The following is a 14259-nucleotide window of genomic DNA, read 5'->3' as shown; positions in this document are numbered from 1 at the left end:
GTGTTGACAGGGGGGTACCAGACCAGCCCACTGGCACAGCAGACATCAAGCCCCCCCCTCACAGCTCAGTTTGAAGTCCCTTTAAGAGGCTGTCTGAATGGTGAGGGGTGGGAGGGATGCAGGTGGCAGTCGAAACACTAGGGACAAAATCTACGCGCACACAAGCGGGCACAATGGACACTAATCCTGAAATATTGATGCCTATGGTAGTTGCTCATTGAGGATGGAGGCAGGGGTGTGTGGGTGTGTATCTGAGGTGTTCTGACAGATTGCCCACACACCCCTGCTGCTGGCCAAGAAGGTTGCTGTCAAAAGACATTCGATCGTTGCCTATCCTCCTTTTCTCTTTGCCACCACTGTTGTTATTATGTATGCATATTAGCCATTCACATGGGATCACTCACTCTGCTAGCCCAGGTCAGCACATACACACAAAAAGAGATGCACACCATTTTGCCACACCAGTGGAGCATGGATGCCAGGCAGAGAAAGGGAGGGAGATGTATTCATTCACTTTCTATTGTGCACGGATCGAGTGTTAGTCCAGTGAATAGGCAAGGGAGCGCTTGATAATGAGGCCAGTGTTATTACAGAGCCGCTCCAGCCCCTAACGACATCAATCCACTGGGATCAAATAAAGGCTTTTAATTGCTTTGCCTCATATTAAAATCCCTGCCGCTGTAGACAAGCTGCCCTTGGCGTGCCTGAGCATAAAGGCGAGCCGAAAGATTGTCTGAAAGGCCATCATATAGCATGTGCAAAGGCTCTCCCAATACATGGCTTTGCAATTATGTTTGCATAGCCCAGGCGTATTCAATGGCAGCGGCCATCATTTTTAACTTAATATTTGACAATGGTGTTGAATATTAATGATGTAATAAGAGCACAGGGATCATATGTTCATGATGTGCTTTGTCGCTGTCTGTTTCCAGGACCGAGTCCGTTGCGGAGAAAATGCTGACCAACTGGTTTACATTCCTCCTCTACAAGTTTCTGAAGGTAATTCTTTAGTTTTCTGTGATTATGCTTCCTCTTCTCCATCCATTCATCCATCCATTGTCTTAACCATTCATTCAGTTGAGGTTTGCAGGGGGGCTTGGAGCCCATCGCAGCTGACATGGGGTAAGAGACACACTGGACAGGTCACAAGTCCTACACAGGGCTAGCACAAAGACACAAACAACCATTCACACTCATATCCACACCTGCAGCCACTTTAGAATCACCAGTTAGCCTAGCGTGCCAAAAAGGCAAGGCACTTTAGCAATATGCCACAAAAAGTTGAGCTGAGAAGAAAGAGGAAAGGAAGACAGATAGGACGAAGCATAAAAACTGTGGTGCTGAGGCATAGTGCTCAGTGCATCAGGTCCTCCAGCAGCCAGAGCCTTGTGCAGCATAACAAAAGGGTAGTTCAGGGTCACCTAACTAAATATAAGCTTTAAAGAAGAAGAGCTATAGTCTAATCTTAAAAATAAAACGGTTTTCTGCCTACTGAATCTAAAATGGAAACTGGTTCCACACGAGAGGAGCCGATAGCTGAAGGCTTTGCCTATCATTCCACTTTTCCAAACTCTGGGAACCACAAGTAAGCCTGCACTCTGACGTAAAGTGCTGTATTGGGATAATATGATACTATAAAATATGATGGTACATTTAATTTAAGGTTGTTGTTTTTTTCATGAAGCCTGTGAGGAGAAGCTAATATGGGACAAATGTGATTTCTTTAGATAGTCCCTGTTAATACTGGTGTTTTGGATCCACTGATGGCTTTTCAGGGACCTCTTAATAGTTCTGATAGTAAGGAACTATAATAGGACAGTTGGCCAGTGTTCCTAATTTTAACAATATTTAACAGCTGAACTATTGTTACTGGTTGTTTTGGTTTCCAACGTATGGATGTATGAATATAGCACAAGCATGTAATCATGACTGATGTCCTATAATTCTGCATGTATTTTTTTGAGTCTGTTAAATAAGATGTTTACCTTTAATACAGCTGGGTACAGGAATAGCACAAATAGCCTATGAGTGTGCATAAAATACAGCATACACACGGCATATTTTGTGTGTCGTCTGGGCTTCCATTTGGAAAATGTTTTCATAATATTCAAAAGACAGCCTCTGTGCCACAGCCACCGAAGATTCATCTAACACTTGGAGGATTTGTTGTCCTTTTTTAGCTAGAAAGCATACTGACATGTTGATGCAGCACTGAGGAGGTGTACTTTTTACTTCACAGGACACCACTATTCACTAAAAGCAAAACCACAACTCCTCTCCACCTTTGAGTCTAGAAAATGTCACAGTCATCCTGTTTCTCTCCTCCATCTCCGTAGTCATCACTTTTCTGCAGCTGGAGGAGATAAATATAAACAATGATAAATGGCCAGTCTCTTCTTTTTGATAAACAGGAGTGTCTTGGGGAGGGAAAATCGCAGGGGAGGGTTTTCACTTTTTTTTTAAACTGTTTATCCATCAAACCTTCCCCTAACTGCAGCAACGGCTCTATATTGATAGGTGGTACAATTTTCTTTAATTTAGGTGAAACAGGTGCAATATTATCGGGAACATGACGTTTATAAGTCTTACTCAGCAACACTTGGAAGTAAAGCGGTTATAAAAAACACCCACAAAATTTTATCTTCTGAGACAAAATTACGCTTCGCTGTCAGTGAGCTGAGCGCAGAAAAAAGGCTTTAAAATTTCTTCATTCTTTTCCAAACGTCCCCCTTTCGTCAAATCTCTTCACAGGAGTGTGCAGGCGAGCCTCTTTTCTCCCTCTTCTGTGCCATCAAGCAGCAGATGGAAAAAGGCCCCATTGACTCCATCACAGGAGAGGCACGCTACTCGCTCAGTGAAGACAAGCTCATCAGACAACAGATTGACTACAAGACGCTGGTAAGGGGTTCACCTGCCCACGGGTCCAAGGGCTCACTGGGGACACTTAATATGCTTTCGGGGACAAGGCGAGAGTAAAAGGGTGGTTATGGGTGGTCGGTCATGAGATTTGCAATGGGACACAAAGTTGTCGTTGTTACGCTTGACATGAAGGGGGCACGGGAGTGGCGACCTCACTTCCTGTTGAGACCCGAGCTGTCAAGCAAAAGAGCAGGGCTTTGGGATGAGGAGGAAGGAAATAGACTATGTTTGTGTATGTGTCTGCACAAGCGCACAGACGATGAAGCTCACTCCTCATGGAACCTCTGATTTACTGCCCAGATCTGTCTGTTATCCTGGCTCCACTGTGACCGTTGTTGTTTCTGGAGGGGAAACTTAGACATTGTTCGGTTTTCTTTTCTAGTGTCAGACCAGTTTGTACTCAGCATTCTGGGAGTACAGATTTACATGCATATTTCACATTGTCTTTTCCAACACCAATAGTTTTCTACCCACCCTAGTTCTTGCAGTAGAAAAATGTCTAGAAACTACCCATAGTTAACCCTTTTAAAGAGAATTTTTCATTTTATGTACAACATGGGCATACGTGTTTGGAATGATGCTTATATAAAAGATGAGGCATTTATTCTCTCACCCCTTTAACGTGTATTTGTGCTCATCTTGTAATTCAGGTATTGCCACCAACACCCAAAGGCAGTACTGTAAGAGCTGATGAATATGATAATATTATTATAATTAGCTGCTTTAGTGCTCATCAGTTCAGGTAGCAAATTACTCTCGTCTCAAGCTCTGAGAAAAGAGCAGTTTCCATAGTGAATATTTTCTTTTCCCGCAGTTCTCTCACGGACCCCTTGGCAGGCACAGAATTATTGCATTTCCACTGAGCACCAATCATCATTATTAACATAAAACACACAAACCTATTTCCTGCAAAGCTGTCAACAACCTTACATTTCGTACACCTTTTTTTTTTTTACCTTGCTGTAAATCAACTTGTTTTTAGTATATATTCCGAAAGATCCATTTTGCATCTGTAAAATAAAACCTTATGATACCGTTTAACCCGCAAGTCCTTATTAGACTCACCACAGTGACGGTTTTGTGCGTGTTTCAGGTGGTAAACTGCATACATCCAGAAAATGAGAAGAGTCCAGAGATCCAGGTTAAGGTGCTAAACTGTGACACCATAAGCCAAGTGAAGGAGAAGATACTGGATGCCATCTACAAGAACGTCCCGCATTCACACCGCCTGAAAGCGTCTGATATGGACCTGGGTATGAATCTTTGCCTTGTTTATGTGAACAGTGTGGAAAAAAATAGAATAATGAAATAGAAATCTGAAATAATTCTATGATTTGGAGATCTAGCTCCTTCACATTCCTTTAGATACTGTTCAGCTTATCAAAACAGTTCTTAAGATTCAGTGTTTCAGATCAGACAGCGTTTATTATGGACTCAATGGTCCAGAAGAAAATACAAACAAGAATAAAACACAAAAAGACAAAAAAAATATATGAAATATAGAAATCATTTATTCGTGTGCCTGGAGAAGGCTGGCTGAGCTGAGACAGACATCGATTTTTTTTTATTTATTTTTTTTAATCTTCCCCACTCTACCCAGGCCTTCTTAAAAAGTAAAGTCCTCTTAGATATAGAGAAGTTGCTTTTTTTTAACCTCAGGAGACTTGACTTCCTGGCTGTGATGGCTCAGATGTCTGAGATTGGTCTCTCTCCTCCCAAAACTTCCCATCGATCGACTCACACGTCAACTAGCGTCTGAGTCAGATGATTGATCAGCTAATCAATTGAGACGCTCAGCGAGCCATTCCTCTCCTTTTTATTTCTTCCCTTCCTTCTCTGTGTGTTTCTTTCCTTCCTTCCTAATGCAAGTAATTACTTTAATGGGCCACTGTTAGGGGAAAGAGGTGCAATTATGTACCTTCTTGGCAAGACACCCTACTGTAGTGCTCAGGGGTTCTGGTACACCTTTATTGGTGTAGGGTACACATGCACACCCCTACTACATGTGAGCATAATATTGTTATCCGTTATTGTTGTCCTGCCAAATACCTACAGGCTGTCTTTTCACTGTGGACTGTTGCTTTTTATGGTTTAATTTTGCCAGATGGATTTTTTCAAACCCCTGTTGTTTTTTGGTAATAGCATATTTATAACCAACCTCAGCTCTCAGATGGGCTAGGAATATACCACAGGGAATCTGTCTGAGACAGCTAAGTAAAAAGATTAGTTTAGCCTTTTGACAACACTCCTGGATGAAATTGTTTTATGGCCCCATTTGGGCAGGACGTGTTGTTCTATTATTGTTTTATTACAAGAGGGAATTGGCAATTGGAGTTCTCTGGTCACTCGCTCAGTGTGAGTGTTTTTGTGTGTGTGTGTGTGTGTGTGTGTGTGTGTGTGTGTGTGTGTGTGTGTGTGTGTGTGTGTGCGTGAAGCATAAGGTAGAGAATGAATAAATGTAAGCAGAAGAGAACACGTGTATAGAGCAATTTGGTTATTTTTTCAGTGCTGTCTAAACATTTTGCACCCCACTTGTGTGGTGTTCTTTTTTTCTGACTGAAGTTCAGGCGACAATCTAGTAGTTCACACTATTTTATTATCAAACGGTTAAAGATTTGAGTTGCACAGCTGTGGACTTCTCTATATCAGGCAGTCTGCACACAGAAAAGTGGAAAAATATTTATAATTCAAAACATATATCAGACACGCATATATCTGTGATTGGTTATCGCTGGGAAGAGGCCGTGGTTTAGCACTCCCTGAGTCATTCTCCTCGTGGTCCTTCCTCTTGGCATTGGTCTTGTCCTCAATCTGGGCTCTTGTCCTGTGTGAGAAAATGCCTACCTACTCTACACTTGTTACCAGACATGTTTTATCTCTACATTAGTGTCAGTTCTAACCGGTACCTCAAAGTTTGTATCTAGTTACGCTATCAGCAGTATAGGAACACTATGTTATACCCCCACACATGGCCAAGGCAGCGTCTCCCTAACTGAAACTGTGTTGTGTAAGCATGTAGCAATTTTACCTTCAATACTAAACACTCCTACATCTTGGTTAAGCCTTCACACGGTGGGGTTAGTGCTTGTATTCATCTAATGAGGAGTGTAACAACTCTGTTATGAGTAGACATTGCAAATAATGTTAAAAAGAAACTTTATTAAAACGTATTTCTAACACCTGCTGCAGAGATTAGAAGAAGTTTCTCTCTTAATCACGAGTCCATTAGTAGACTTAAAACAGGTTTGACATATCCGTTCACGCCTGTAGGTTGTTTTTTTTTCCTGGTATTGCACAATTAACACTGATGATAACTCTTCAGTGGAAACGCATCTTCTATTTCACTTTATTTTCTAACTGTTTTACATGTACAGGTAACACCAGTGGCTTTTGTAACTTCTGACACACAGACTGATTACAGTTGTTGATAAGGATAATAGGATTTTTGCAGGCCTGTCTTGAGATAAACTTGACAGAAGCGTTGTTATCCTGGGGTATTGTTTTTAATTCCACTGCCCTCTGCTGTAGTCCTCTGTAGAGTACAAGTGAAGATAGGACCTAGGAACAAAGAAGTAAGCCCTGTGTGTCTTGGTGTCTTTGTGCAAATGCTGCCAGTAGCAAGCCTGTGTCTTGCCTCTTTGTCAAGTACCACAGTCACCTTCAGCCTTTCACTTTACCATCAGCTGTTATTCATTCCCCTGAAGACTAAGTGTACACACACACAGAGAGAGAGACACACACAGCCTGAGTAGATACCACTGGATTTGGGAATGCGTGTGATCTCACTTTGTTGCAGTTTCCACACCAGGTTTATGCTTTTATTTGTTCCTTCCTCTCGTTCTTTTTGTTCCCCGTTCGTCTGTTGAGCCCTGCCTGGAGACAGGCGCTTATTTGCATCTTTATGGGAAGATGAACTGTATAGACAAACAACAGGAGAATCTGTATTTCCAGCAGATTTTTCAGTTGCTAACACAATTCTGGTCAATCCTCCAAAGACAGGCCTCACCAAGCACCGCAGTGATTGCCGCTTTGTTTCTCTGTTTGTGATCAGAATAGGAGATGACAGTGGTCGACAGAAGTGGGAAGCTCAGCAAGTAGTGCAGGCACAATAACATATTCATAAAGCCCATGATGTCTGCAAAAAGAATAGAGAAATCATCTGCCTGTTTGTTTTCAAGATGGCTTTCCTTTTTCACTTATGATAATGTTGCTGGGGTATCGTGAGATGTTTCTATCAAAGCTTTTGTTTTGCTTTGTAGTGAGGTTGCGCAGATTTACAAGGCCTGTTGTATATGTAATGCAGATGTAATTTGGATGTAAGGTCATGTAAAAGCCTTCCTAGTCATTGAAAAACGCGGACTGGAAGTCGCTTGTTTTGAAAAGCATGGAAATTAGATGGTCAGCAGACTCTGGGTATTGAAGTTGCACAATTTTTTCGCAATTTTGTTGTCTCGCTGAATTGTTTTGTGGTCCGCCTCGGTGGAGATTCTGAACAACATTAAGAGCAGCTTGGCAGCGGGATGAAGATGAAAGTTTGATGAAGGAAGCACAGGAACCAGTAGTACCTTCAGAGGCTGAAACATGAAGGCTAGTTCTGTGGGTAGAAAAAGAAGTGCACAAACCCTATATTCACAGCCATCGAGTACACCAGCAAAACAAATGGAGAAAAGAGCAAAGAGGGCGAGCTTCATTTAAAAAAAAAAAAAAAAAAAAAGAGTACAGTGGGTGATTAATTTAACTCGCCTTTTGTAGCTGTCTAGCACAGAAGCCTTTTCTGTTTTAGTTCTACCTGTTTGCTAACCATTTACCCAACCCAAAGACCTTTTATGTCCTTTTGACTTTATTCAGTCTTATTAGAAAAAGAGATCAAGATGATGATAAAATTAATATTTGACACTCTTATTAGAAAAAAGTTGTGCTTTTTTTTTTTCCTCTGGTGTGTGCTTGTTCTTCATCTAAGAATTGCAAACTGAAGCCAGAGTTAGAAACTAACTTTTTAGCCCATAGGGAGACTCGGATTGCTACACAGAGAAACAGCCAGTGTAGAATCCGAATATATCTGACTAACAGAATTAGGCACAAGCTATAAAAAGAAGCCAAGAAAACTAGAGCTATCAGAACTTTTCAACCTTATAACACAAAACCATTTTTTTTCTTACAAAAAATATGTTTCTTATATGAAGGAATGGTAGTTCCCTAAATTATATGATGAGATTTTTAAAGAGTAAACATAATCAGTTGAACGAGCTGTGTGTGGGATGGATTGTGTATGTTTTGTTTGACTGGATCCCTGAACTTGATGAAGGTATCACTATTTTGGGGGAGGCCTGAAAGCATAACACTCAGACTTTTCTGTTTGGCATCGTCTGTTTTCCCTCTGTGGACTCCTCAAGGACAGTCAGTCTGGCTGTTGTGTAATTTGGGATATAGTGCTCTTATGTGGAGAGACGAGTAGAAGTAGAAAGGGGTATAAAGATAAACTCCGGAGAGCGACAGAATGAACTGAGAAAGGGATGACTATACATGCTGCAAGGTGAGGTCTTCTAACTTTTCAGAGATATCAAGTATTTGTGTAATCATTACATCTCTATTTTATGTTTTGCATTTGTGTCTCCTAAAGGATTATTTCTGCACCTGGTCTGATGGATTTCTATAAGAAGATTATTTGAAATATTTGATTGATTTTTTTTTTTTTTTATTCCATCTCAATTGCAGAGTGGCGTCAGGGTCGAGGACAGCGCATGATCCTGCAGGATGAGGACATCACCACAAAGATTGAAGGTGACTGGAAGAGACTGAACATGCTGTCCCATTATCAGGTACGCTTTTAGTGGTATACAGAAAAATGCAGCTGGATCCTGTATTAAACTCATTATTGTGTTCCAGTGATTTAATAGTTACGAACGTTTGCTTTGTTTGTCGATGGTGTAGAACGCCAATGTACATGTGAAAATCAAAGTTTTTGTAAAGTTTTACACCACATCGCACAGAGAATAGTGTCAGCTGAAACTTTGAACCTTATAATTTCGGGCTTGTAGTTAATAGAGTACAGAAATTCACATTACAAGGTGTAATTAAAGTTCCACAACTACACCCATTAAAAAAAGAAATACTGTCATTAAATAAAAAATGGCAGATCTTTGTTTATAGATAGCCTCTTGGGGCAGCAAAGCACTGCTTTTAATGTAGTCTAAGGAGCTTGGAGAAAAGCGTCTGGACTTCTTAAAGTTGCTTGAAGACGTTTCAGCTCTCATCCGAGAAGCTTCTTCAGTTCTAAGGTCAAATGGCCGAGAGTCCCAGATTTAAACCCAGTGGGAGTATCCCCCCAAAGAGGGACAAAGGGACCCCCTGGTGATCCTCTAATCACATGAGCCAAGGTGTGAAAGCGGGTGTGGGACCTAATCAGCCAGGGTTTCGGGTGAGTTCATTGTGAAACCTGGCCCCACCCTATCATGTGAATTCCTGAGGTCAGATGGCCCAGAATGTGAGTGGGCATTAAGGCGTCTGGGGATGTCCACTGTGAGCGACCATCTTTGAACAGAGGCGGTGGTTTACGACACCAACTGTCTGACATCTATAATCCAGTTTTGAGTTCCCTCCCCAGACGCCTTAATGCCCACTCACATTCTGGGCCATCTGACCTCAGGAATTCACATTGATAGGGTGGGGCCAGGTTTCACAATGAGCTCACCCGAAACCCTGGCTGATTAGGTCCCACACCCGCTTTCACACCTTGGCTCATGTGATTAGAGGATCACCAGGGGGTCCTTTGTCCCTCTTTGGGGGGATACTCCCACTGGGTTTAAATCTGGGACTCTCGGCCATTTGACCTTAGAACTGAAGAAGCTTCTCGGATGAGAGGTGAAACGTCTTCAAGCAACTTTAAGAAGTCCAGACGCTTTTCTCCAAGCTCCTTAGACTACGATGACCTGGATGACTGAGAACCTTCACAGACATATTGCTTTTAATGTAGCTTCTGTTTTTAGATCGCCTTCTTACCCACATGCACTTGTGGGTTTGTTCTACGTGCTGTGTCTCCACAGCGTGTAAAAACAGCAGTTCTTAACTTAAATACCATTTTGAGCAAGAGCACAAAATTGCAAGGAGCATAATGTGTAGCACCTAAAGGCATACATGACATCAGTCCTTTCTCTCAGACACTTCCTCCTCATGGACAAACCCATGCTGCACATGTGAATGTCAAATGACATCAAGCATGCGCGTGTATCCTATCCTGAGCTGAAAATCTACATTAGACATGGACAACTTTACATGCCAAACCTTTTTTTTTTGGTCAAAATTAGAATCGGGTAGTTTTATTATTTATTTATTTATTTCATATTTTTATGGGCTGAGTCACAAAGTTTTGAAATTGCACAAACTTTAAAGAAAGTTAGAAAAGTTTTTATTGCATTTCAGCAGCAAACCTGAAATGTATCACTTTAAACATTTAGAAGAAAATTTGATAGTGAGCACAAGCACCTGGCATTTAGTAATGCATACAATCTATCTGTCTCTCTTTTCTTTACTACACATCATCTCATTATCTGTGGGTCCTTTTGCAACTCATCTTCACCTTTTCCTTAAGCTGACTACATAATTCAGAGTTCACTTATTGCAGTTATCTGTCAAGTACTTGACAGATAAGGACATCCCCTTATACACCACATGTTATCTGCCTGGCTCACAAGGTGAGGCAAGGAACTTGCCAACAGCACAGTGACACTTAGGAGTAATCCCCTGTGTGGAGTGGGCTTCAGGTGTGCTGCCTCCGGGGATCATCTTGTTTTTGAATTTGATTAATGTTGGCGTGGACACACATCACTGGTCAGAGACCGTCAAACGAAGACAAATGCACAAAATACAAAGATGTGTCACTCATTAAATACATCGGTGCATTTACACAGAGACTTTGACACGAATCGGCAGGTGTTTTGTGCCACATGACTCATAACTGCACATCCAGTCACATGGAAGGAGTTTGGATGGGGAAACAGGCCTGTATTGTCAATAAGGTGTTAATAATTCAAGCAGTTGAGCAAGTAGCGACTGTGCCCTCCAAGTGCAGTTTACGTGGTGCCTAAATTAAATGTCAGCAGCAGCGAGTGTCAACAGGCTGAGAGTATGAAGCGTGGGTGGAATGGATTAGGGAGCTGATTCAAATCGGAGATAAGATAATGAAGACAGAAGTTAATTCATTTTTTCAGGCTGGGGAATAAGGGCACCTTATCCTTGACAGACCGAGAGAGGGAGGAAAAAAAAACATGGCATCGTCTGTGAAATTGTCAGGAGGCTAAACAAAGAGCTAGAAAGGGAGGGGACATCACAAACACATTCAAGCTTCAGTCAAGGGCATCTGCAGTCCCATATTTAGCATTTCCAATCTTCTGTAACTGACTTGATTTCTTTGAAATGATCTGATTTGAAATCCATAGATCGTTGTGAAGGAAATCAAATCCATTGATGCACTCTATTGATTGATGCCATCTTAAAGAACCCAGATGTGCAGCTATATTTTGCCATTTCCTTCAGACATTTTCCATCAGTATTGTTTGTCCAATCTGAACCTAATATGGCCAACCAGACACACTGAATAGAATCATGTGCTGTTCTTTATTACACTAATCTGCTTTGATCTGCCACTAGCCAAACTCCCCCCGCACTTGGTTGTACTGTCACAGTTTGCATCACAAACTAAGTGGAAACTTCTCATTCGGGAAAACGTCACATGGTAGCTACAAGCAAAAGAAAAGAAGAAATGGCATTTTCCATATCTGATCTTTCAGGCCCATAATGAGACATTTCTCTCCGCCTCCTCTCTTTCAGGAAAGTGTGCTCTGTTTTCTGCCTTTATTCTCCAAATGTTATTTCCCCAAATGCCACTCCTTCTTTTTCACATTCTATTATGTTCCACTGCGCTCTGCTTATTTCATATGGGTTCGACATATAAGAGCAGTGATCAGGGAGGAGATCTGCCCTGTGGGCCTCCTACAGACAATGATATAAACATATTATGCATAAGGAGCAGATTGAGTGAAAGGGTGAAATAACAACGCAATCTTAATAACGCCCTGGACCTCACACACATACACATTCATGGGCTGAAGTCCCCACACCCCCCGGTTGCATCCACCCACACGATGATAAAGATCACTTCAATTAACCCGGGCTTAGCCTGCAGCCTGGGTAGTCATTTTATGTAGAATAGAGACATTCTGTGTGTGTGTGTGTGTGTGTGTGTGTGTGTGTGTACTGGTGGGAGAGGCTGCATCCCAGTTTCATTAATTGAATCCTATTTGGCAGACTGGGGAAGGAGGAGCATGCAATTGACTGATTCATTCATTCATTTCCGCACACTTATTTCCACAGACACTCACACTTCACATCTTCATACACATGCTCTCAAACACACACACAAACACGCCACCCTAGAGGGAAGGTATTATTGAATAGAGACTTTGTGACATCCTCTCTCACACAGGCCTGCACAATGCTCTGCTAAACTCTCCCTCCCACTGTCAGTCATCATATGTATGTGTGGGCAAAGCAAAACACATAAGGGTAATAAGATATTCTCTGTTTATTCACCCGAAACAAGAATAGATGGAAGGAAATACAGAAAGTGACACCTACGCAGTGATATGTTTTTTTTCCTATTCTTAGTGGTTGTGTCAGAAATGTGTACAAATGGGGAAAGAAATACCACAGAAAATTGCTATTGTTTTGAAGAGAGATTTACATTATATTTGTGTTTCAGGTACCTGATAATGCAGTAATGGCCTTGGTTCCCAAGCAAGTTACAGCCTACAACTCTGTAAATAACTCCACCGTGTCCCGAACTTCTGCAAGTAAATATGGTAAGCCGGCCTCTTTCTGTACCATAAGTTTCAGTTATCAGAGCCACTTTCTTAGCTGGACCGAGTTTGCTTTAGAAACTATATGTATTTTGTTTTTTAATGTATTCATAACTCAGTAAAAGAAATATCTTAGGAACTGATGCTTGGTAATGCAAATGAAAATTATTAGCAAAAATATACGTTTACAGTTATTTGAAATAAAACAATCCACTCAAGGTATAATAATATTGAATTTGTCCATTTTTTTAATAATCCGGTGCTGTTAGAGTAACTCACTGACCCTGTAGCAGTGGATGGTATCACCTGAGGACCCTGCATGTCAGCAGTGGCAGACCAGAAATACAAGATTTCTAAAATATAAAGAGACAAAAACGCACTCTTTCCTCAGTTGTTCCGGCCTCTTGAGAATCCAAAGTGGCTCCTCTTATCCTTCCATGTGCCTGTGTTTTTTCCTGTGTGCCTTCTACACGTCTCCTTGAACCTGCAAAACCATCAAGTTTGTTGATGATCAAAGGGCTAAGCCTCACTGGTCACAAACACTTCAGACATTTCAAATGTGGTGCCACGTTATTAGCATTGTCTCATCTCCATATGGTCTCACCTCAGCTCTCCAGCTCTAAATTAGACCAGATAGGGCAAGGTGAGTGGTGCAACAGAAGAGGGAGAGAAGGAGGATGCCAGGAATACCCCCCTCCATACACACCCCACTATATATATATATATATGTATATATATATATATATATATATATATATATATATATATTTTTTTTTTTATATTTTTTTTATTTATTTTTTTTTAAAGGGACTGACTTCAAATGCAAGTGTGATGCACTTCACAACTAGTGTGGTACTTCAGAGTGACTTTGAACTCTCCCTGAGTACAATAGCCAAATAGTGAAGAAATAGACAAGGGTGAATTTAATAGAGCTGCTGAAGAGCAGCAGCAGGAGGAGGAAGAGGAGTGGGGCTGGTGAGAAAGTTGTGCAAAAAAGTTCAAAGATTCAGACAAACATTCTCTATAACATGTTGAGTTGGAGAATGAAAGGAGAAACCTTTGTGTTTGATCTTTGATGTAATGTTTCCATCAAAAAACCACAAGAAGGAAAAGAAGGGAAACACGGGAAATATAACAGAGCGCGTGGAGCTGGATCAGAATAGAATAAAAAAAAAAAGAGAAACTCTCTCTCCTGTGTATCACTCACTACGCATCACCCTCAGCTCTCCAACTTCTTGAATAAGTAATTACCACAAAATGAGCACACTGTTCTGCCATACCACAAGGGCAAAGCTAACAATTCAAAGCAGCACATTTTGTATCACGCTTGTCCTGCATAGTGTATGTGGTTTGTTAACCTTGTAACAAAGCTACAGTCAAATAACGCTCAGTGAAGTGCCCTATAGGAGACGCAGGCTTTTTAATTTTTTTAGTTGATCATACTGTGATCAAATATGAGTAGTCAATACACAGACACATAAAAACA

At 41.2% G+C, this 14259-nt stretch overlaps 1 protein-coding gene across 2 annotated transcripts in view; it reads left to right on the top strand.

The window, feature by feature from the left end:
• The window catches only part of plxna4 (plexin A4), a 239693-nt gene that overhangs the window by 206387 nt on the left and 19047 nt on the right, over positions 1-14259 (top strand). For both annotated transcript variants that reach the window (XM_063500354.1, XM_063500353.1), the window contains exons 23-27: positions 933-999; positions 2752-2898; positions 4013-4172; positions 8635-8738; positions 12677-12776. In XM_063500354.1, the coding sequence (XP_063356424.1) occupies positions 933-999; positions 2752-2898; positions 4013-4172; positions 8635-8738; positions 12677-12776 (578 nt within the window). The remainder of the gene's footprint in view (positions 1-932; positions 1000-2751; positions 2899-4012; positions 4173-8634; positions 8739-12676; positions 12777-14259) is intronic.

This window comes from Pelmatolapia mariae, linkage group LG17 (assembly GCF_036321145.2).
Source record: "Pelmatolapia mariae isolate MD_Pm_ZW linkage group LG17, Pm_UMD_F_2, whole genome shotgun sequence".
NCBI classification, from domain to species: domain Eukaryota; kingdom Metazoa; phylum Chordata; class Actinopteri; order Cichliformes; family Cichlidae; genus Pelmatolapia; species Pelmatolapia mariae.
This window is presented reverse-complemented; position numbering and strand designations above follow the sequence as displayed.